This window comes from Clupea harengus, chromosome 19 (assembly GCF_900700415.2).
Source record: "Clupea harengus chromosome 19, Ch_v2.0.2, whole genome shotgun sequence".
Lineage (NCBI taxonomy): Eukaryota > Metazoa > Chordata > Actinopteri > Clupeiformes > Clupeidae > Clupea > Clupea harengus.
The window spans coordinates 12,278,615-12,303,939 of NC_045170.1; the positions used below are offsets into that span (position 1 = coordinate 12,278,615).

Here is a 25,325-nt window from a genome sequence, read left to right on the forward strand (position 1 = left end):
TCAGATGATAAGAATGTTCTCTCAGAATTGTTTTTTTTCCTGACACAAACAATACATGTGAAGGTTGCCAAATGTTGATTTAATTACTCAACTAAATAATTTAAATATTTGTTTCGCTTTGTAAAATCTACCTCTCCAGTTGCCTCGCGTTTTTCCTCGCGATAAGTACCCAAGCGAGGAAACGGGAGCAGAAAAAAAACAGTTGAGTTTTTGCTATAGCTTCGTGTTGGCTGAAGTCTTTGCTGCAACACCACCAGGTGTCTCCTTTTCTCCATTTCGGATGGCGAAGAGAAGACTGGGGTATGTTGAAGGAGGGGCGAGGGTCTAACTGCTGTCTTCCGGCACATTCCAAGTGTGAAAAGTTCGTCTTCTGGCTGTTTGTATTCAGTTTGTTTTTTTACTCATTCAATTGTTTCTAATAATGTTTGAATCAGGGGTGCTTTTGGATTAACGCGAAAAGTGCCGAAGCGCGCTGTATGGCGCGTGAAAGAATGGAGTGTGGAAATTTTAGGAAAACACCTGATTGAGAACCTGAAACTATTTGTGAGCCACCGAATCGTTATCTATCTAAACACTGGATTTTGGACGTAATTTTATACGTAGGATACATAATCGGCTACAATGAGTGAGGAGAAAACAGACATGTCTAGGGAATTGATGGGTAAGATAAACACCTTTACTAAAAACAGTGATTTATAATTTTTCCACATTCGACTGAACTAAAAATTGGGGGTAATTGATTGTGGTTGTCTTCTGGGGAATACATGATGCAATGTAACGTTAGCGTAACGATGAGTTGTGTTTGATGTCGGTTAACTTTGTTGCAGCTGTCCAGAACAGCTGGAAGAGTGGAATGCTTAGGCTATCGTACCACTCGCTTAGTTTTCAATGGCGATCTAAAATATTTCAGGTCAGGTGATGTTATTTATGTTGTCACTTTGTAGTGAAGCAGGTAGCATATCCACGAATTTGTTTATAACATTTGCGGAAGTTGCAGATGATATTATCATGTGTTGAATTAAAACTGGGAGTCTGTTATTGGCATTTGCAAATTAGGGGTTGTCAATTCAGATTGTCAATGACTGCCGTACACAAATGCACACGAAACCATTCTGTCCAACACATTTCCCCACTTATATCTAATAACAACAAACAGCTATAGGCCTAAAATAATTAGAAAAACCTAAACTTCCCTCATTGGAAATCACTTTTATTTGCACTGCTCACCTCAGAAGTACACACTGAGGTCTGGGAAAGAGAATTCCGTGGCCTGATGTCATTCTGCCCTCTCCCATCTGATCTCTATGCTTCAGTTTATACTCTTAAATAAGTAAGGCAAAAAAGAGGAACAAGACTTTGGAAATGAGTGTTTAAGTGCTACCACTCATAACCCAATCATCTTTAAGTGCCACTATCCCAATGGAAAGAGTTACGCCTTAAAGGGTAAAAAATACATTGCAGTTGTAGAAGTGGAATTGGGCTATCTCTCCTTCTCTCTTCAATGCTCTTTCTCTTATCGGTTTGAGGGTGAGAAAATGTTTTCTGAATGTTGCTCTGCTTCACGGGACCACATGGGCAAAGCTGTGGAATGCTTGGCATCTGGGACATGGGATGAAGCCGTTAGGAATGTAAAGTGATATGAAGTTGTGGTAGAACTCTTGTGAGCTCAGCTTCACCATATTGCTTGTGGTATGACAGTGTCAACATGTTGAGAAAAGCACAGATTAGATGTTTTTGGCATTTGTCATACATGTTGATATGCCAGGAGGGAATGCCAGATTTATTTAGTCATATGCATGTAATGCATTTTTCCGCTGAAAATATAAACCAGAGAGAACATATAATAAACACATAGGATGTTACTTTTAAACACATACTAGACTGGTGTTGGAACTCATAGTCACTCAAGAAGGTTATCTCAGTTTGTCACTGAATCCAGACGAAACATTTTGATTTCAGGGTCAGTCGAAGATAGACACGGAGAAGAAAGACTGGCTTTGAGTTGGTGGGCAATTCAAAACACTAAATATCTGACTAATGCAACCGATGGGTCACATGTAGCAGTTTTCCTTTAACATTCATCTCTATTTTTTCCCTTTCTCTTTGCAGAGAGTGTGAGAGATGCTGTCGGTAGGAAGATCAACCTGTCTCTCAGGAAGAGGGTCAACCTGGAGGGCAAAGGGGATAGGCTGGAGGAGCGTATCCTAGTAAGACTGCCCACCATCACATCACTCCTCCACATTCACACAACCAATACTTTTTTCAGTCACTGCGAGTCACAATCTCTTCCATTCCAAGACCATCACATTCCACCCAGCATTGCCTTAGTCAATATGACATCTCTCTCTCTCTCTCTCTCTCTCTAAGAGCAGGAATGAGTAAAACCTTGCTGGCACATTTTGGTGGTGTGAATTGGTAGGTTGTCTTCTGTTGCTATGGAAACCCTCCACCCTCCTGAATAGACACTACCTCACTACTTCCTGTGTTTTTGGGAGCCCTCTGGATTTGGACGCTGATGTCATTTGTTAAATGACCTTGCAGAGCTGTCAGGGAAGTGAATGGGTGCTGGGCACTGACTTTAAATGTGCGGGTGTGTTTGTGCCGCCAGTTGGTCGCCACGCCAACATTTTTCAGCATGTTGCTGAACATGTGGTCTCAGTTATTCTGTACAGTGGCGCTGCATCGTTGGGGTTTCAGACGCATTTCAGTGCAGATAAAATCCGTTGACGAGTCTGCATGATTAACCCAGAAACTTGGCCAAATTGTGGAACAGCATTTAACCAGGCCACTGTGCACAGAAAGTGGTTCTCTAGTTGACATAAAAAAAAATCTTTATCATACTCTCTCTTTTAATGGCATACATCATTTGTTGTCAATGATAGTGAAGGCGTCTAAATTTGACTGTTGAAACACTATAGCTAGTCAATGATTCTTCTCTTAAAGGCGCAGTCCGTGATTCTAAGTCCATACTCTTTTTGTCAGATTCAGTGAATTACTCCTCATGGTCCTCTAGCTGTCCATTCAGTGTTTGAACCTAGGAAACTCCAGTGTTAATACACAGTGCTGGCTTTGTAAATGGGAAACATAGTGGCTCGGACCGAGTTATAAACAATCCCAGCTCAAATATCAACAACCTTTCACGAAACGGAATTGCGAACTGTATCTTTAATGCATGAGATGAACAGCTTTGTGTAGGTCATGTTAGAAACCAGACATTGTGAAAGAGTGTGAAACATCTGAGTTCTCAGCTGCAGGTATTTTGCAAGAGGCTATTCACCAAGATCTGAAAACCCTGCGGGATTTGAGTATTTCAGGTATCACATTTCGTGTATCTACATGTTGCCCTTAGTCACGTTTACTTTGTAAAGCCCTCCTGGTGTGTTATTCCTTCTCTGAAGGCAACAGATATATTCTGTTGTTTGTCAGCGCCTTTGGCCTCAGGGTTAATTAGGTGACAGGATTTTTACATAGCAAGAGAGAAATCAGTGAGATTCTGTGTAGCAAAGTGTACCTTCAATCAGTGGCTTTAATCCCCTGATAAGAGTCAGGGCCAGCCTAGCCATAGTAGTGTGTTTGGGAAACAGGGTGGGGTTGGCTGTGGCATTCTTTTATTCAACTGTGCCTTAAGGCAACGAGCTTTAGCAGCTCCCTATTGTTTGTCAAGGACACCGGCTTTGGCAGTCATTTAGCAGGCTCACTCACTGTCCAGTGATTGGGCACCCTGCCCTCTTGTGATCTGTTACCACATCTTAAAACAACAGCTTTAAAAACCCCTGAGCCAAATGCAGCCTTCAGCACGAGTCGCTAGTCAGTTCTAGATAATGACTAATGATACACAAAACTAAATGGAAAAGAAATTGAGTGGAATGTTTAAATAGCTGTCGAGTCAAAACTAGCACCTCGGAATTAAATAGAGGTGTTAGCAGCCAGTGTGATGCAAAGAGGGCAGAAGCGGAAGTGTGTGACATGCATACCTGACTTGGTTTCTTGGTAAAAATTCCACCTTTTCGTGGAGACCTGCCTCTCTGCTTCTGTCTTGTTCTGACTTGACATAACACATCCCTGATGTTTAGGCCTAGTCAGACAAACATGGCTACAATGCATTCCAGCTCTTGCCAAAAGTTTAAGTGCAGGAAGATAAGAGAAGTAATGAATAAACTAAAAAAAGTTATCGTGTGAGTGTTTTTGTTTATACCAGGCAGGATATTAATCTGGTCCTGGTCATATGAAATATTTCAAGTCTAGTTGCAATTTTTATGGACACTGTTACTCTTCCTTTACAAATGGCATTCAGCAATGTTGTTTTTCCATATGCTATGCTGAATCTTTCTGTGTGTGTGAATGTGTGGGTGTGTATATGCATGGAAGAGTGGTTCCCATCCCCCTCCCCCCCCTCCCCCCCCCTCCGACCCAGGCATACACACACACACACACACACACACACACACAAAACATACTGAGATTTAGTTTCAGTGTCCGGAGAAAGAGGTTGTAGAAACAGAGGGCCAGTACGTCCTACAGGTTTTGACTCAGTGTCCTCTTTCGGTTTATTTTTATACTTCTATACCCCCCACCCCCCTTACGTTGATGGTCACCAGTACGAGCAGCATGGGACCCATACCATTACCACGCCCCATACACTCAAGCGTGAGCAAAATGTTTAACACATGCTGAGATTGATCCAAGATGGATACCTCCACTATTCAAGTCTTGCAGTTGGGTTTTGCCTGGGTTGAATGGATTTTAGTTTCACGGGCAGATACCTAACCATATTGTTATACGCAGTTTTCGTTTGAACAGTAATTTGGTGGTTTAGCATTTTTTTTTTCTGTCTCTGAGTTAGCATGTCTGTGTAGTGCGAGGCCTCTCTTTGCATTTACGGGTCAGCAATAAAAGAAGCATCCCCACTCTCAAACTGCTGCTTTCTTTGGGTAGAGTGCACCACGCTTAGGCCGTGTCCTGCTTGAGCCCAGGGGTCTCGGCTGGTTTGCAGGAAATCTGCCGTGCTCTGGAGGAATGTTGTGGGTCGCTATGGGCATTTATTTTAATTTTTTTGAAGAATCCAGGAAAATGTTTGTTTTGACTTCAAATGCTGGAGCGGCCTAGAGAGTTTCAAGGACTCCATTTCACGTGGAGAGTTTAGCACGGGCATTAATGCGGGAAGGACAGATGTGGGTGTGTGATCTGGCATGCTGACCCTTGTTTTACTGTTTAATGAGTATCTAAGTCCGCACACTGCCCTGGGAGAGCTGGCTGCCTTCCAGTTTTCCTCAGCAATAAACTGGGAGAAGGCCAAATAGGCAAGTCAGGCTTTTTGGTGGTAGTAAGATTTCTGTAATCTGTATTATTACAAACACAGAGGAGAGGATGTGGGTGTCAGGATTGAACACGGAACAGTTTGTTTGCACAAGGGGCCATGCTGACTGGGATGCTGGGTAACATGTGCTAAACAGGAAGTCTAGCACAGATTCAACCGTGACCTTTTAATAACTGTGTGTGTGTGTGTAAGGGGGGGGGGGGTAAGAGATATTATGTAGGAAATGAGGGTTGTCTTTCTCAGAAGTTCAGAGAGAATTTTGGAACCAAACTGAAATGTGGAAATGTGTCAACTGGAGCACTAGACTGAAAACCAACAGAAACTTCAATTGTTTTCTATAATCATTCATTCTCACTTCTATAATTTCAGTCTTGAATCCATATTTCTCATATACATCTAGCCTCTGATTAGATAACAGAGAAAGACACTAATGCCTGACCTCTGTGCTGACCTTTGTCTAACCTGTGTGTCCATCTGTCCTGTGTGAAAATCAGCCAGTGGTTAGTCGTCTTGCAGGAAACAGTTCTCAACATCGCTGCTGTCCTAAACGCTGTACCCAAAAAAATAAATCAGTCTCCCATATAATTATTCTCGCTCTTATCCAGGAAGCAGAGGGATGTTTCTGGCATTGGCAGTTAAGCAAACCTAATAAAATATTGATTTACACAAAAAATTATCCAGAGTGTTGATGACTTCTGTGATTGCTATACCAAATGGCTCAACTAGCCTGATATTACCCAGCTGTAAACACAGCAAGAAGTTTTGAAAGGAAACATCATTTGATTATGAGAGGGGAAAATTCCACAAAAATGTCCCTGTAGTTTTATTTATGCTCCTTTAAGCCAGTTTGTGGGAAGGGCGAATACCATTGGCCTGTAAGGCCAGCATTGGAGGAGGAGGAGGGGTAGGGGCAGAAAATGGGACTGGGCCTCGTTGCCTGGGACTGGTAATACCAAGAACTGTCCAGTAGGGGACAAATCCCGCTATTTACTCTTAGCATAAATACGATATACATCCAGGTATTGCCAACATTTGCATTTTATCAAAAGGCTAGTGTAGGTATATGTTTTATTTTTTTATATCAATTAGTTTTGAGGTAGTTGATATGATCAAATGTTTATAGAGATAAAGCATCATCCAGGCAGCGTTTCAGGTGGAAATATGCGAAATCTGTCCTGGACAGACTATAAAGCGGCCAGTGTCTGAGACTGACCGTAGTGGTTGTGTATTTGTGAGAACTGATTGCACCTAGATTTAAAATCATTGAAATAAAAAATCTGAATGTTAGATGAAACAGTCATGTTAGATGAGTGTGGGGAAATGTTGAAGGAAATGGAAAAAGTTCAGAGTTCAGGAACTTAATTCCTATTTGGAACTGATATATAGACACGCTGTTTCAGAAGACAGTATAAGCTCTTGGTGCTTTGCTGTGTATTATGTAATTTGGTGCAGATTGATCATTCAACGTTTTTCATCTTTCCAAGGACGAGAATGATCTGTCATCATGCTAGAACAAACATTTTGTGTGACCTTGCTTGCATTGTTTACCTCTTCCATTTTTAAACAGTAAAGCAGAGAATGGCCTCCAGTTTGGTTTTCCGTTGACAGACAGATTTCTGGTTTCCTCTCTCTCTCTCCGCAGGCTTTAGCTCCTCATCGGGTCTACCTTCTGACTTCTCAAGTGCCCTCTAAGGTAAGGAAGCACATTACAGCAGTACAAAGCATTTTGTGGTGTGTGTGTGTGTGTGTGTGTGTGTGTGTGTGTGTGTGTGTGTGTGTGTGTGTGTGTCTCTGTGTGTGTGGGAGGAGGGGGGGTGCCTTTATTTTTGTGCATGCAGGTGTGATTGTGTTAATGACCATGTTTAGGTGTTGATTCATTAGACAGTAAATAAGAGTTTAAAGGGTTTAACGGCTAGGCTTTAATCTGCAGAGTGCAAGTCAGCACTTGTTAGACAGAGATTTGAAAACAAACCTTTACATTCCTTCACCTCCTTCTCCGGATTCTGTCCTTCTTGATTGACATCCTGCAGGCCCAATTCCTGCCTTTCGGCTTCTGGGTGGTTCATTTCAAATAATCGTACCTTTTTTAAGTACTTTACATTGAAAACTATTAAATCTTGACCATTCCAGTCTTTCTTACAATCTTTGTTTTGCTGCCTTGGCTGAGAGCTATGTCCATGCTGACGTGCTTTTGACCACATTTCCAACAACAAACCGTATCTGTGTCTTGCTGTATCTGTAAAATGTGTCACTCCAAACTATGATCATTGAATAACCTGCTAAACTAAGGATATCATTAAATGTTTTTTTCTTTCTTTGTGATGCTGATAATAAACCTCTACTGAAGACTTGTGAGTCAGACATTAGTCAAGTGCTGAATTCTGAATCAAACATTCCCAATGCTCTCCACACACTGTCAACTGACTGCTTTAATTCCAGTTGAGTGAACCAAACTAACATAAGAAGCCTTTTGCCAGACCTGTCAAGGCAGAAAACAAGCTCACATAAACTCACAAATAAACATTCAATCTTACGGTAGACATAATTGTCCCCTTGCATTTGTCTCCCATCCTCTGTTTTCAGAGGAAGTGGCAGATTTGTGCTCCCAGGGTCTCTCCTTCCTGCTCTCTCTCTCTCTCTGCCTCTCTCTCTCCCTCTCTCTCTCTCTCTCTCTCTCTCTGCCTCTCTGCATCTCTGCCTCTCTCAGCCTCTCTTCTGCTCTGGAGTCTTTGACCTCAAATCTGGTGTGTTGAACTTGCAACTGTAAATGCAGGCGTGTTCCTACTTGCTTTTCGGGGAGACATGGAATGTCTTGAGCAGGATGGGTTGACATAGTATTTCTTACAACTCCCCTGTACTCCTTCATTCTCTCTCTCTCTCTCTCTCACTCTCTCTCTCACACTATATACCTTATCCTTGCATCTTGTCTTCCTTTTTATTTCTCTCTGTTCTCTCTCCCGCTCTTTGCCCCCCCCCCCCCTCTATCTGTTCTTTTCTGCTTTTTCTTCATGCCCACCGATTCCCCCTCTGTTTCTTCCCAGATTTCTTCAAGTCATTCCAGGCTGGCCCCCCTGTTTTTCTTTCCCACAGGCTGTTTTCACAGCTGGATTTTGGGTGACTGCCGACTGTCTACTAGTGTGGGATATGCTTATTCACCCAAACCCACTGAACACTGAAATTCTCCTCTTGGGAGCCCACCTCATAACATTACAGTCTGATTTCAAAACAACTAAACAATCTCACACCAGTTATTCAGAGAGGGGACAGAAAACAAATAAAAAAAACTTCTCTCGAACATAAATCATGCTTTCTTTTTTGCGCGGATGGATAGAGAACAAATAGAACAGGCAGACAAGGGATGGACAGAATGGAGGGAGAAGTGAAAGCCACAGAGACGCCCATTGGCTAGCTGGCTGGGGTCGGGCAGGGTTGGGCGCGAGCCAGTGCTTGTGGGAGCGGGCTGTCCCAGGGGAGGACAAGGAGAGGAGAGCGCACTCAGACAATGGCCGCAATGAAACAGCTGGACAGAGGCAGGCTTTCTCTGGCTTGTCCTCAGGAAGAGAAGAGGGTTCCTGGATTAGTTTGACCTCCCTCTGTTTGTCCTTCCCGTCAAGTTGTGTGGCTATACATTTGTGCAAGTGTGTGTGTGTGGGGGTGTGTATGTATATAAATGAGAGTGTGTGTGTGTGTGTGTGTGTGTGTGTGTGTGTGTGTGTGTGTGTGTGTGTGTGTGTGTGCGTGTGTGCGTGAATGCGTGTGTGTGTTGCTGCCCTGCATGTTCATTTAACTGCTATTTAAAAGATGCACATAAAATCCATAATAAAATCACCACATATTAAACTGTAGTTCCTTTTTGATCATTTTACTCTGTGGATACCATGTTGCCAGGATTTCATAATTAGCTTGGATTTCTTGTACGGTCCTGCACATAATGTACGCCTCCATTGTTCTTGGTCTGCATATTACTTTTTTAGCTATGCTGTATGTGTTATGCAGGGCCACAAAGAGTCATGCTAAGATGCTGCTTTTTATTATTTCCCAGGTTGAGCAATCCTTCAACTATTTGGACATTCACAGCATCAGCAGTCTCAAGCCAGATCAGGTGTGTAGCCAAACTGAGAGTGTCATCAACATTCCATCAGAGTTGCCCCTGTTTTTCCTTGTCATTTAGATGATGGTCCTGACCAAAACCTCGTCTAGCACAATGGACTGTCAGTGTTGCAGACGACTCTGGTCAGTGTGTACTGTATTCCTGAAATGACCAGAGCACACAGTGCCTCCTCTGTGCGCTGGTTCTGACATCTCACAGGAGAATGGAGGCCCATTATGATATCGCCTTACCACTAACCTGTGCTCGCAGACTGGTCCTGCTGTAACTTGATCTGATAAGAACCCGGGCCCAGTTCCCAAATCTGGCACGGCCCTTTGGCTCAGTCGCTCCAGGTTGTTTATTTATGTGTTTGTGGCGCCCCCTGCAGCTGGTGGTGAAGCATGAGCGCGGCCTGGTGTCCCTCAAGCTGCCCAGCACGGAGGACGTGGACGAGATGGTGGCCCACATAGGCAGCATTCTCCAGATGATATGCCCCAGTCTGTCCCCAAGGTTGGTCCTCTCCCATGACCTCAGGTCCAACTTGCTGTTTATCTTTTAAGAGTTTCCTCTCCTCTTCTCTTTTATGCCTTTGTCTTCTTCAGCTGGAAATAGACACAAGTGTGTGCTTTGTCTGTTTGCTCTTTTGCCATTCTCTTTTCTTTGGCACACTAACCTGTGACTTTCTTTTAAATATGCACAAAGGCAAATACACACACACACACACACACACACACACAGAGTTTAGTATGAGTGAGTAAAGAATGTGTTCTTATCTCCTGCTGTCTGCCAGGGAGGCCATGAAGAAGGTGTCTCTGAAGCCTGATGACAGGATGACTGCCCTTCTCTCAAAGTGGGAGGACCAGGTGCCTGTTGACAGCGGACCGTGCGGTAAGCATCATCAGCATCTCTGTACTGTGAACTCTGAAAACATTATTACTTCCAGGGTAAAATGTCAGCATGATTCGTCTGCACACTGTCACAACAGGATTTCCGTCATGTGCAATTTATTTGATATTAAATATTTGTCCAAATTGGTGTTGAAAAAAAGGGAGTGGGATGGGGGTGCATATTATTTATGCAGTATACTGCTTGGCTGTAAATCTCAAATCACCTTTGTTTCATATTCAGTTTAGTCCAGTGTTTGATTATGTGTCTTTAGTGAGACCAGCACTGCCCAAAAGTGCAGCATAAAAAAAATATTCAGATGTCTAAGTTGTTAGACCCAATATTTCAATTAGTAATACTTTTGTCTCTTTCCATTTGCCTGTTCAACCCTTCTAGGCGGATTCTCCCACACATACTGGTGTATTTGTGATCAGTTGGGTCTTCCGTACAGAGATGACGTGCAGTGGGTTAGTATCAAACACATTTCTTCTCACAGCGAGTCTGTGGCTACTGTTTTAATTTTCCCACCTCTTTACATTGGTCACCTCTTCACAATTTTCCCCCTCTGCATCTCCAGGATGTAGATACAATCTATGTAACCCAAGACACACAGGAACTGAATCTGCAAGATTTTATTCATCTACAGCACAGGTACAGTCTCTTAATAGGATATTAGGAACTTATTATGGCTGACCATACAATCGATTCTATAACCCACGTTGTTGTTTACATTTGTGAAGATCATCTATGCAATAGCAGCTTTGTTACATGCAAGGTGATTGGACACTAAACGTATTTGGCTTTACATCTGCCTCATAGAGATTTGGTTGCCATCATTGCTGTTCTGGAATTCAACCAGTGGTTCACTAAACTCTCCATCAAGGATTACAAACTGGTATGTCTATTAGGACCTAACATATTGAAATATGTTCTCCTACATATTTGTGGTGGTTAGGGTGGATGGCTCGGTGTATCACAGACATTCACATAATAGTACATCTTATCCTCAGGGATCTGTTAGTATGTATTTCAACATCTTTATTTATCGATTTTGGGCTGAGTGGAACGGTCACAAAGCTCAGTACACAACACAGTAATATGAGACTGCTTCGGTATGACTTCATGTTTTTCTGATCACAAAGTCCCAAAACATGGGTGTGGTCTGTTTCCAGTCCACAGTCAGAATCTTGGAAAATAACGGTGGTGGTGGTTCAGTTTTAATTGGTGGTGTTTCAGTTTCAATTACCCAAATGATACCATCTGCAGTGCTCACTATGTTAATGACTTTAGGGCCCTTTTGCTGGTAAACTTGTAGATATGTCAGAGATAGCATCTTGCGTGGTTTGGAGTGTCATGTTTGCAGTTTGTTTGTTTGTTTTCAGTCCACAGACCTTTGCGAGGAAATCCTCCGGGTTTTGTCCTGCTCAGTGCGTCTAGAGGAGCTGGTCCTGGACAATGCCAGTCTCAGAGCGTGAGTAACACACTCCTGTCCTCCTGTCAACACCACAATGTAACATTAAAAACTACCATGTAACTGTAACAGTGTAATAAATGACTACAATGTAACAATGCAACTGTAATAAATAGAATTATTTACATGGTTACTTGAAGCAAATGCAGTATAGTAGGGCCTAACTGTTTTACAACGCTTTTGACATTTCTGAGCGTCAGCTGCTGTAACTGATGTGGTCAAATGTTCCTCTCAGTTGAAGAAATGATTTGCCGCCTGTTTTTTTGTGTGTGTATTTAATTGTTGTGAATTACTGTGCCTGTTGTTGAGTCTGGGTGTCTGAGCTGTGTTTCACATGCACACACACACACACACTGCAGGCACATGTGTGTGGCGCTCCTCTCCACTCGCAGTGTTGACATCCATTCTCGGCTCTCTCTAGTCCACTGTGGAATGCTGATTCATGCCAGTTCTGTGGGCTACTCGGGGCCAGACCCGGGTTATGTTAGGACGCTCTACGCTGTGCTGAGAGTTGATGTGCTCCGTCTGTCTGTGTGTTTGTGTGTGTGTGTGTGCGTGTGTGGGTGTGTGCAGAGATTTCGCACAGAAGCTGGCCAATGCTTTCAGCCAGAACCCCAAATCCACTCTCCACACCCTCAACCTGGCCAACAACTCGCTGGAGGACAAAGGTATTGTATCAACACATAGACACAAAGACATAGACTTATTCAGGTACACACACTCACATGCACATGTGCTCTCTCTCTCTCTCTCTATCTCTCTCTCTCTCTCTCTCTCTCTCTCTCTCTCACACTCACTCACACACACAGAAACCACATACCACACCACTTTTCAAATTTCAACACACTTGACAGTTTACAGATGGCTGCACTTGCTATGTCGATTATTTTTGGGTTGCTTATTTTGTTTGTGTTTGTGTTTTTTTTTTTTCGGTTGATGCAGGCATCGCTGCTCTTAGTGCTCCTCTGGCCAAACAAACACGACTCAAGTATTTGAATCTTTCAAGGAACTCACTGTCATCCAAAGGTAAACAGCAAACTCTTTCAGCTTTCCCTCAGTCTGGTGAAAACCACTCCGGCGTCTCCCTTAAAACTGCACCTGCAAACGTTTATGGTTACTTTCGGTTCACACTGTCTCCCAGAAAAACAAAAAAAGGCCTTGGCAGCCTAGCATTCCTTGAAGCCAATGCCAGCTTCTCTTTTTGGAAATTTTTCAGGAGTGAACATTCTCGCTCAGGCTTTGACTGCCAATCCTTCCATGGCTAGTACACTGACGCACCTGGACCTGTCTGGGAATGCACTCCGAGGGGACGATCTTGTAGTAGGTTCTACCACCTCACCATCTCAACATGGACAATTAGCTTGTTAACAAATAGATCATAATTAGCAGAAGAAAAGCTTGTGGATAAACAATGTACAAAGTCTTACTAAAGTTGAAATATTTCAGTAATGGCGTGAAGGAACAATGCTTACAAAGTGTGACAACTTTGATGATTAAAGAGAGCCTTCTAGCGTGACAGCACTCCCTGTACCTGTAATATCCCTTTAAGCACTGACTGTGTCTAAAACTGAAGTAATGTTTCTCTGTCTTCCCCATTAAAGAATCTCTGCAGCTTTCTGGGTCAGCCAAATAACCTACAAACACTGGACCTGTCTCATAACGACTGCCCTCTTGACCTAGTGAGTTGCCTCATCTAAATCCAATCATCGGTTTTTATTAATTATTCATTGTCCAAGATCTTTTTAAAATGGTATAATAATTATGGAAACATGATACATGGAATGTCGTTAATATGATGAGCTATTTGATTTGATATTTTCTATAGATATGCTCTTCGCTGCTTCGGGGATGTATCAAGAACCTTTCTGTTCTCAACATGTCCAAAAGTGTTTTTTCCCATAGGTAACACACACACAAACATAAATACATACCACACACAGCCTACTTTTTCAATCCCAACTATATTTCCCTACCCTAACCCTTTATCTGTCATTTTGGCTCTCTGTTTAGATAAAGGCTAAATGCAGATGTTTTTGTTTTTTCGTTCATGTTCCAGAAGGGGTAAAGACATTCCGCCCTCTTTTAAGCAGTTCTTCAACAGTGTGGTAGCACTGAGCACCGTCAACCTGTCAGGCACAAAACTACCCCCGGAGGCTCTGAAGTAAGACACAACATCCTGTTAAGCACATTTATTGGCCATTGTCCTATACCTGCCATATTACACACATATACACACCAACACACATATACACAAATACAACATAAGAGTCTAAGATAGATTTTGAAAAAAAAAGCAGGTTATTTAACAAAACTCAGTTTGATTGTCTTTGGCCTCTGTTCTTTTCATTAAAGACTTCAAAGCTGGTACCACAAGCAAAACACACCATCTTCACATTCAGGAAGTGCATTATCGAATCGGATAGTGTTTCTGCTCTGTGTCTGCATTTGGACTCAGCTTGACACAAGTCTTTGTTCTGTTTCTGTGTTCTGCTCTGTTCGGTTCTGTTATGCCAGAGCCCTCCTGCTTGGGATCGCCAGCAACACCAACCTCAAAGAGGTCTCAGTGGATCTGAGCAACTGCGAGGTGAGGCTAGAACAGAGTTCTGGATCATCATTGTAGTTCTGAGGTTTTTTTTTTAAATTTTAGCAGTGTTCTGCTGTTTGTCCCGAGTCTACATGAATTTAGACTCTGTGTGAGCTGTGTTCTGTTTGTATCTTTCCACTTAGCCTCTCTCACTCACAATGCAGTTCCCATTATACATGCCTTGATGCTAGCACTGTGTTTGGATTTGTATGTATTCCATTTTAATGATGGAGGGAGACAACTGCCAAGTCTGTTACTGGTGGCCTCTATCTGGCCTAGCTCTTAGTGTAAGCAGCACTATGAGTCAGAGACTTCAATGGCCCTGTGTGTTGTGCTGTATGTGAAAAATGTCCCCTTAGAGAAGTCTGAATGAGAACATTATGGCATAAGAAGCATGGCTAAAGTGTCTTCCTCCTGTCAACAGTCACCCACACACACTCCTGTGGTGGATTAAATAGGATCAGGTTGGCTGATTCACGGCCGTGAATGCACAGCTGACATTATTACATGCTGACATGGGGATTAGTAATAAAGGCCCTTGAGTAATATATATTTTTGAACATAGTCCATGCTTTTGCATTCTGCTATTATATATTATATATATATTTTCTCAATGAAAATGGACAGATTTGTGCACAGATTTTGTGTATATGCAGATGTAGTGTCTGTGCATTTTTTAGTGTACTATGCAGATTTAGTGTGTATACAGATTTAGTGTACTATGCAGACAGCACGCGGATTGTATGTTTCTTTGGGAACTCTGTACCATCTTCATATTTGGTATAGTTACCCTAGCTATTACCATGATTGTATCATCTAAGCTTCTTCTTACTTGGTATCATTTAACCTTCTGACCTTCAAGTTGCAAAAGGCAAAACCTCATCATTTGATACACTGTTTGCTCTCGTCTTGACTGCAGCTGAGGTCAGCGGGTTCTCAGATTTTGGAAGGCTGCATTGCTGAGGTCACCAACATTTCTAGCCTGGACATCTCAGATAACAGTGAGTCCTCAGAAGACACCGGAATGCTGTCCAACTGTTCAGACCCCCAGATCCTTTACTGCACATGTACTTCAGATGAAAGACTCTGCCTACTCTTGCAATTTCAATGAAGGCCTTAATAAGGCCTTAGTCTGTCTGTGAAGTGTCTAGTACACATGATATTATGTGTTGCATTACCTGTGTCAGATTATCATGATCATAACCGTTTTGAGTGATGTTAGCCATCAAAGTGGGTCTCCTAATGTTTCCTACTACCTGGATGTTTCCCAGGCTTTGACACAGACCTGACCACCCTCCTGGTGTGGCTCGCAAAGAACCGCTCCATAAGACACCTGTCCCTGGGGAAGAATTTCAACAACATCAAGTCCAAGTATGAGCCTGCTTTTTAACTCTCAATCGTTCCAAGGAGATTTCCTGTGTGACCCAAACTGAGGATCTCTCCCACTCAATGTCTCTCTCTCTCTCTCTTCTCTCTTTTTCCATGCAGGAATTTAGGGCAGGTCCTGAGTAACTTGGTGCACATGATTCAGGAGGAAGAATCGGTGAGTTATTTTTCTGTCCAAGTCCTCTCTAGTCACTGCTAAACTTAGACCTGTCTGGTATCTCCCAGGAAAAGCTTTCAGACAGAGATTAAATATAATCCCAGTCTGAATTGAGTATTAATGGGATTTCTCAAGCACTGCTCTTATTGTCTGTCCTGGAGCCTCGCCCAAAATGAACCAAAGGCTTTCTAGTTCCTGGTTAAGCAAACATGGCTTTGAGTGCAGACGTTCAACCAAAACTAACTCTGTGTAATGCTCATTACATTACATTACATTTTGTCATTTAGCAGACGCTTTTATCCAAAGCGAGGTACAAAGGAGAGAACAATCAAGCTACGAGCAATAGACCTAGTGTAACAATAAATACTACTTTACATAAGAAATCAAAAATGTGCATGAATGTAACTACTGTAAGTGCGAGTTAAGTACTAGTTGGAGAAGATAGCATTAGAGGAAGAATAAGGAGAGGTAGAGGAAGGGAGAGGAAATGCAAGTAAGGAAAGGAGGTGCTCAGCTCATACAGTTTGAGTTGAGGTTTTGTCTGTTATTTTTTTGTATCGTAATTATGATATGTGAAAGATTTCTGTGTCAAGGGGAGCACCACTGACTTGTCCTGTCTCCTCCCTCTAGCCTCTAATATCCCTTTCTCTGGCCGACGCGAAGCTAAAGGGTGACCTCTCCATTGTTCTCAATGCACTGGGCAGTAACACCAGTCTGACCAAACTGGATATCAGTGGCAATGGGATGGGCGACATGGGTGCCAAAATGTTGGCCAAGGCCCTGCAGATCAACACCAAGCTAAGGTGGGATGGTTAGTGGTCTGCAGTACAGCTAGTCAGAGCTAATACTTTAGTCCACCATATTCTGCCCTAACATGTAGTACAAAAAAATGTATATTGAAAAATTCATACAAGTTACTTTCTACAGGACTGTTGTGTGGGACAAGAACAGCGTGAGCCCGCAAGGCCTGCAGGATGTTGCAGCTGCTCTAGAGAAGTATGTGCTGTTTCGTGTGTGTGTGTGTGGGTGTGTCTGTATTTGTGTGTCTGTATTTGTGTGTGTGTGTGTGTGTGCGTGTGTGTGTGTGTGTGTGTGTGTGTGTGTGTGTGTGTACAGCTATGTGAATTTGTGTACATTTCAATGTATATGATTGCATGTTGTATACAGACTTCCTTACTCACAGATGTATTCTCATCCTTGCTCACAGGAACTACACCATCCGCTTCATGCCCATGCCCATCATTGATGCTGCCCAGGCCCTGAGGGCCAGCCCAGACAAGACAGAGGATGCCCTTCTGAAGGTCAGAGGTCAAGGCCATACTCAGACCTAAAACTACTTACTAGAATTTACAACACGGGAGTAGTCTATGCTTGGTGTAGATTCAGAGATTATGTAACATGAGTAAGTAACAGTAGTTTATCAGCATCATACTGCATCATCAAAGGCCATTGAATGCCTAGTAATGTATAGTATGAGAGTTATTTATACTCCTTATATTGCCAGGAAACAGTTGTGACTATGCATGTACTCTCTGTCAACATTCAGTTCTGTGTAGATGTCTTCTTTGTATCGCTGAACTCCAGCCTGAACCCCAGTTAGTAGGGGTTTTGGCAGCACCGAGATGGAAAAATCCTGTTATAAACAAATAAACCCTGAGAGACATGAGGGGTCACCAGAAAACACGCAGTGCAATTTGTACCATTGTTTGTCTTCCTCCATGCTTTCCAGATGGAGCAGTACCTTCTGAGGAACCACGAGACACGCAAATATCTCCAGGAACAAGCCTACCGACTGCAGCAAGGCATTGTCACGACAACCACTCACCAGGTGTTTTTGCCATCATCTGTCTGCTAACCTCCTGGAGCTCTTTGACCTAAATGGCTGTTTCCTCATGCTGGGGGAACTGCATAACCAGCGTGTTTCATGTATCTTAATGGGGACTGTGGCAATCCATCCAAACGATTCCTTTAATGTGTACAGCTGTATTTGCTAGCGCTACAACAGTCCAACCTCTGCAGATCTTCTAAGCCTATTTTCCACATTAGATCACCTGATTGATCACCTACTCTTAAGATCACATTTCCACCCATCTGTGTAAGTTACTCTGTCTTATTCTAAATGTTGTGTCCTCCAACCCGCACCTCCAGATGATTGAGAGGATGTGCGTGAAGGTCCAGGACCACCTGAACTCCCTGAGGTACTCCGAGACAGAATCCATCCAGGAGGATATGAGGGTGGCTGAGAGGCTCCTGAAGGATGCCAGGAACTCCAAAACGGTGAGAACCACTGATGAAAGGCTGAGTGGTTTGGAGATTAATGGTTATGGTTTGGACGCTGCTGTTCCCACAAAGTGAAAACTGCTTTTTAATGTTTCTAGAGGAAGGTTTGTACCATTGAGGATGTATTTCTGTCAGCATCAGCTTAATAACTATTATTTCCGTTCTGAATAATTTGAGTAGTTGGAATCTGTGGACCCTAATTTTATTGACGAGCAACGAAACAAAGTCCGTCACGCTTGAATTAAAGCCACCATGTGGTGTGTGGGAAAACTGCGCTAACTCACCCATGTTTGCGCTTAGAATCTGTTTTGCCAGGATTTAAAATTCGTTTTAGTTCATGTTTGGCAGACTTTGCTCATGGCTTTGCTTATTGCCAGCTGCTTTGCTCATTGCTTTGCTCATTGCCAGTTGATTTGCTGATTGCTCAATGCTTTGCTCATTGCCAGTAGCCTGTCAATTAAATGAGGGTCCTGTATTTCATCCACTCTCTGCCCCCAGTTACTGCCTAACATGTACCATTTGAAGACCTCTCAAAATGAAGAGATGGGGGAGGGCCCTTGTGTGGGCCCCATCCAGGACAAGCTGCAGTCTATGGCAGGCGAGGTCACCAGCGTCATGGAAGAACAATTGCAGGTATTCTGAAATCCCAATCACAGAATTATGCGAGGAATGAAGTTCATAAGCTCATAAAGTCTCAACTCTGTAGATTGAGAACTTGAAATTATATACACTGCTTTTGTGCAAGAATTCTTTTTTTTTTTAAGTTTTCACTGACCACCAGTAAGATCTGATTAGTTGTTGATTAGTTGGCTCATGAGTTATTTGGTGAAGACAGGGTGTTGGCATTTGACCTCTACGACTCTTTCTCTCTCTCTCTGTCTCTGTTCCCTAGAACCTGCTCCAGGACATGGTAGACACCGCTGAGAGCCTCTGCCCTAATGTGATGATGAAACCCAACCTGAGGCAGGAGCTCATACGAGCCAGTGCCAAAAAGATGGCCATCCCCAAGGGCTTTGTCAGGGCCACCTTACTAGAACAGTCTGCTGTAGACATCATCAACAAGATCAGGTGGGGTTTTGATCTGGTTTAGCTAGCAATAGCCATTAGCCAAGTTTCAATGGGTTTCTCAGTACACAGGCTTCTAAAGCCGTAAGCAGTAGAGCATGTGGTGAGATATTTGTGTAAATATTTTCCATATGTCTTCCCTTAGTGAAGTGAAGCTCAGCATGGCATCCTTCCTCTCGGACCACATCGAAGATGATATCTTAGAAGCTTTGTCCCGTTCCCAGCAAACCCTGGTCAGTGTTTCTATAAATGTTTAACCACACACACACACACACACACACACACACACACACACACACACACACACACACACACACACACACACACACACACACACATATAACCCATACCCTCTGTGCACTATGACATTTCATGATGTCCATGACCAGGGGCACTGTTGAGTGAGAGTGGAGTTTAAATATGTGCTTTCTCCCACCTGGTCCTGCAGTCGGAGCACCTGAACAGGAAAATCCATCCCCTGCTGCACCACGACTCCCAGGAGACGGAGGTGCTGGAGGAGTCTGTGCTGCAGCCAGAGAGCCACAGCTCTGAGACCAGGGAGATGATGGAGGACCGGGAATCCTGCTTGGTAAGACGCGCACGTCTCATGTCCACCTGTGACTCATGGAATCACACCATGACCAAGAAGCTTCTAGAATGTATACAATCTGACCGTAAAGGATTCTGTTGCAGAAGAGAAAGGAGGTCTTGATATTAGTTTCCTGGCTAACGGATTTAACACAATGCATTTGTTAGTGCTTCCCCATGACGGAACCTTATCGCTTCCTGAATCTTTTGTCTTTGCAGCTGACACCCAGGTCTAAGAGGATGAGTATTCTTTACAGAATGCTTAGGCCAATCTCAGTGGCCTTTGGTAATGTAGCTTTTTTTGTCTTCAAGTGACTGGGAACATATTATACAATTAAATTAGAATTAGCAAAACATTTCAAATGGCCTGTTGTCCTCCCCATCAGAAATGGAGTTCGACCTAGACAAGGCCCTGGAGGACGTCCCGATTCACGTGGAGGACCCCCCTTTACCCCCAATGCCCCCACCCAAGCCATCTGGGTTCTTCGGGGACCTGCCCGTGGTAGAGATGACCACCCTCCAGCACATCACTAAGCTCCGACCCAAGAGGAACAAGATGACCAGGCCCAGCAGAGCCCCAGTTAGTCCCTTAGAGCATCTCCCTGCTCCTATCCTATCATGTGTTGTGTTGTAATGTATTAGTAATGTATTAGTACTGTATTAATATGTTTGGAGAGATTAACCTGTTCATTTACGGGTTGAAGGCGACAGCAAGCAGCATCCCAGCCAAGGAGGCTGAACAGAACGGAGCTGTGGTGAAGGTGGACGAGGGGATGGAGGATTTCTTCACCAAGAAGGTCACCAAGATCAGTTTCAGGTGAGTCTGAGGAGGTGCCTGTCAGATACACTCTGTTTTGTGTATGAGATATTTTCAAGTCTTACTTAACATTTAAAGTCCAGTTTTAGCCCATTTGAAATGTCGTATTTTACTAGATTTGGTTACTAACAGGTTCATTGTTTTACTTTTTGACAGTTTAATTTTTTTTCTCTAATCTTCCTTTCTCTCTCCCCCTCTCTCTCTCTCTCTCTCTCCCTCCTTCACTCCCAGACGTCTCACACAGAAGGGAAGCCCGTCTCATGATGTCGATAGGAAGCGTGAGTCCCGCATGAGTGGCCTCCTCAACCGCATCAAGCCACGTTCCTTCAAGTCGGAGAAGAGCCACGCAGCTCCGCCACCACCCACCACCCCCAGCACACCCCTGTGCCCACTCCAGCACCCACTCCACCACCCACCACCCCCCAGCACACCCCTGTGCCCACTCCAGCACCCACTCCAGCCTCCACACCCCAGCCCCCTGCTCCTAAACCTGACCCTGAGGAACCCAGACCCCAGAGTCCTCCGTTGAAAAGCCCCGTCCTCGCCCCTGTGTTAGAGGTTGACGTGGTCATAACACCTAGCGATCCTGAGCCTCCAGAGGAGCCGGTGACCTCCGACCCCAAGGAGGAGCCACACCCAGAGAGCAAGAGCAAGCACAGCCCTCTGATGGGGCGACACATAGGCGTGCAGGTGATGGGCACCGACTTCCTGGCAGAGATAAGAGCCAAGAAGGAGAGGATGGCTGCTGCCACTATGAAAGTGAGTCATACACACACACACACACACACACACACACACACACACACACACACACACACACTTCATGCTACCATACTCCATAGAATGACACCTTAAACATACTCATTACCCCTGCCAAGGGTTTTCAACCCTGTCTGTTTGTTTATTTGTTGGTTGGTTGGTTTATTTGTTTGTTTGTTAGCAGTAGTACACAAAATCTACTGGCCTGGTTTTTGATGAAATCTGCTGGAAAGGTGTAGCATAGGTCAAGGAAGAACTCATTACATTTTAGAGCAGATCCGACTACTATTACTATTTTGTATGAAGAAACTGCCCTCTACTGGTCAAATAAATAGTCAATAAAAATAATCAATACAAAACTAAATCAATTGTTTTCAATCTGCACACACAATTAATTATATTCTTTACCACAACTGTCTTATTTATTTTTATTTCTGTATATTGTCACGGTCATGATCTTTTTATATATTGTTTTTCAGGTCAGTGAACCCTCTTCTCCAGAAAAGACAGAACCGACTGCAGTGCAGGGTGAGTGTATGTGTGTGTGTGTGTACGTGTGTGTGTGTGTGTGTGTGTGTACGTGTAGTATGTGTTGTATGTGTAGTATGTGTGTCTGTGTATGTGTAGTGTGTGTATGTGTATGTGTAGTATGTGTTGTATGTGTGTGTGGGAGTGTTTGTGTAGACGTGAATGTGCTGTTTGAGGGTGTGTGAGAACCTTTCCTGTTTAAACATCTTTGAGGCAAAGCCTTGTGTTGAACAGTGTGTACGCTTGTTGCTGAAGAGGGTGGCAAACATTTCCTGTTTAAACATTTCCCTAGTACAGTCAACTTGGACTGCCTATTTGAGCTGACTTCCTATTTAACATCGTCTATCGTCAATCGTGTATTTTTCCTGTTTTAAAATTCCTTTCCTGGCATTGATTTAACCCTTAAACCTCTAACTCATCTGTATTTCTCAAAATTATTTAGAAGTTCTTTTCATGGCTATAAAATTGCTTGCATGTAACTCTACCCATTTGCTTCATTTAGTATGCGGAGCATGAATGTGCAAATGAGCTATACCTAGCTTTTTCTCTGATAGTGTTTCAACGTAGCCTTATGCTAATGATATGTAAATCCCCACCCCGCAAGTTGACTTGATTGGTTCCTTAGGTATGTGATGTATGAAACCAAGGCTGTCTGATTCCGTGTTTTTGAGACTGTAATTGGTACACTGCAGTTCCAAGGAGGTAATACTCAGACATGGCATTGACTGCTTATTTCGCTTATGATATGTCATGCATCTTATACAAAACACCATATGAATCATTGGAGTCTTTAGGACTGCATGTTTTGGAGGGTTTCCTGATAAAGAACCCATGTAACATTTCCCCTCACCAACACTGGTATAGGCTCAAGTGAGGAAGACCAGAGGTCCCCAGAGAGGAAGGCCCTGGCTGAAACCCGACCAGAGCCTGCCCCCAGGACCTTCCCTCCCCCTGTCTCGACCAAGCCCACCACTGGCATCCCAAAGCCTCCCGTACCGAGTGCCAAGCCTGCCCTCAGCCCCCGCAACTCTGGACCACTGAAGACCCGCACAAGCAGCAGCAGGAGTATTGGTAGGCATGGCAACAGTTTCCTTATAGGAGCAAAGGCATGGCAACAGTGTTCGTAGCAGAGCAAAGCATTCTGGGAGTGAATTACACAAATTCCCAATTACATCCTGGAAGAAAAAGAGAGACTCTGTTACCTCTGTGAGAACAATTTCCTGACTATTTATGTTTCAGTAATCTCTCTCCCTTCTTCTCCCTACGTATTGTGTCTGTCTGTGTGTCTATACATCCATCTGTCTATCAATCAATCAATACATCAGATGAGAGTCCTGATTCTGCCAGTGGTGGTTCGTCCCCAAAAGTGCCAGGTCCTACCCAAGTGCCTGTACCTGCCCAGGGCCACAAGAGGGCGCCCTCCGATGCAGAGTGTGAAAGTGTAATGAGTCCATCCCCTGAAGACCCTGAGAGAAGGGAGTGTCCCTCTGGTGAGATGCCATTTATTTACATATCCGACATCCTGCTGTCCTCCCTGTTTAAGTGATTCTTACATGGAGGAATGTCTTGTGAAAGCACAAGTGTACCGTACACATTGGATATGATGGAGGGGAAAAACAGCAAGGTGCTAAGCTAGCATTTCAACATTATCATCTAATAATTTGTAAACAATGTAAAGTCAACTAAATAATGCAGTAATATAATAATAAAATAGTGTTTCTGGACAACTAAAACTTGTGCTTCATGTGCACCACTTAGGGCAAGTATACAGTCATACAGGCTACTACATCACAAAAAACAGTATGATGAAATCACGTGTAAGAGTTTACCAGATGAGCTGCTTTGATCCGTCCCCCTTACAGAGGTAGCAGGAGACAGCAGTGTATTCGATTTGGACCAGGACTCTGCCACTGTCAAACACTCATCCTCCCTTCGCTGCTTAACCAATCCTGTTTTGGAAGCAGATGATCGACAGCGAATCAAGTCCCTCCCCACACCTGGTCTGTCCAATCAATTTTTTTCTACTTTATTTCATACTGAAATAAAGTGCTAAAAATGTAATTTTGATGATGATGATGATGATGATGAATACTATAAGGGAAATGCAAATAACCCCATAACGATGTTGAGATCCGGATTTCATTTTGTTGATGTTTATTGTTTATTGTTGCTGCAGTGAAATTGTTCCCAGAAGACGACATAGTCCTCAGCCCTGGTCTGCCTCCTCCTCCCCTTGACCTGCCTGAACCCATCCCAGAGGACCAACCCCCAGACGCAGACACCAACGCATAGACCCCCTCCTCTCCTCACTACAGACCAAATGAATGAAGATGTCACCTCTGTGTAAAAAAAGCAAAGCAACACATAGGAGTCCTCTGACTCTTCCCACTCCTGCCATTTGCTTCAGGAAATACAAATTTCAAAATATCATAACTACTCTTCCAAGGCATTGTTCGTTTTTTTTTGTTTTTGGCCAGAATTGCAATGTACCTTCACTGTGGTTATGGGCACACACCACACATAAGTGCCGAAAGAGAGGTACAAAGAGGTGTTCTTGTTGTTTCAGAAGAGACCGGAAGAGTCTTTTGGGATGCTAGTGCATATGAAAGACGGTATACCTTGTGGCGTCTGACTGGGATCAATAGCAACTCTAATGGTGTTGCTCCCCCTGGTGACGTCTGTGATGAACTACAGAGGACAAACAAAAAGGAGGCCAGTGATGACTGAATAGCTGGGACTCACATAGCCAGTCATGTTTTAAAACAGACATGCAGAAACAGTTGGTCAGTGAATGAACTGTTTGTTTTTATCCTCTGGTAAGTCAGCTTATCAGGGGAGTTTTTCTTAGTTGCATTAGTTGAGAATAAATCAACTATTATATGACTTATGCCAAATAGTCTTATGATGTAAAGTATGTTTCTGTATATGTGCAATATATGTTCATTCAGTGTAAGATCTATACCCTTAGTTATGATTCACTATATATGTCAAAGTCTTATATGAGGTTAAATAGTTGGGGGAATATTTTGTTAAATACATGCATGTATGAATGGGTACATGGTGATGGTTTTCTGCACCTCTGTGTGATTATTTTAAAGTAAAATGCAGTCACTAATACTGCACTATTATTTATCTCTGAGTATTAATGTGTAAACCGAAGACATTTGACAAGGACATTTTTTCTTTTATGTTTTGCAAGATAGACTGACAGAAAAACTTTGTCTAGATCAGTGTTTTCCTCTTTTTGTTCAGATGACTTTGTCATACATCTTTGCACTGCCCTAAGTTGTCCATATCTTATACACAAAATGTATATTTGTGCCAATAAAATATTTCACACAAATTGAAATGAGTCAACTAAAATGTGCTTTTTGGAGGCAAACTTTTTGTTTAATGGT

The 25,325-nt window shown here is 43.2% G+C and overlaps 2 protein-coding genes across 2 annotated transcripts; both read left to right on the forward strand.

The window, feature by feature from the left end:
- Positions 1-281: 281 nt before the first annotated feature.
- On the forward strand, positions 282-21,169 carry LOC105909029 (F-actin-uncapping protein LRRC16A). Its single transcript, XM_031585895.2, has 33 exons — positions 282-661; positions 2,110-2,207; positions 6,960-7,010; positions 9,360-9,419; positions 9,796-9,917; positions 10,198-10,295; positions 10,689-10,759; positions 10,870-10,943; positions 11,112-11,187; positions 11,675-11,763; positions 12,337-12,431; positions 12,706-12,789; positions 12,980-13,083; positions 13,365-13,442; positions 13,589-13,665; positions 13,820-13,924; positions 14,278-14,347; positions 15,267-15,348; positions 15,619-15,718; positions 15,836-15,890; positions 16,521-16,693; positions 16,818-16,886; positions 17,098-17,191; positions 17,620-17,718; positions 18,039-18,167; positions 18,669-18,803; positions 19,063-19,238; positions 19,381-19,468; positions 19,684-19,824; positions 20,043-20,109; positions 20,210-20,403; positions 20,528-20,640; positions 20,872-21,169. The coding sequence occupies exons 1-33, from the start codon at positions 622-624 to the stop codon at positions 21,167-21,169; spliced, it is 3,405 nt and encodes a 1,134-aa protein (XP_031441755.1). The 5' UTR covers positions 282-621.
- Positions 21,167-25,276, forward strand: LOC116224941 (pollen-specific leucine-rich repeat extensin-like protein 2). The gene is made up of 6 exons (XM_031585898.2): positions 21,167-21,399; positions 21,879-21,927; positions 22,792-22,998; positions 23,253-23,417; positions 23,790-23,927; positions 24,104-25,276. Exons 1-6 carry the CDS (start codon positions 21,307-21,309, stop codon positions 24,217-24,219), a joined length of 768 nt encoding a protein of 255 aa, XP_031441758.1. The 5' UTR covers positions 21,167-21,306; the 3' UTR covers positions 24,220-25,276.
- Positions 25,277-25,325: the final 49 nt, after the last annotated feature.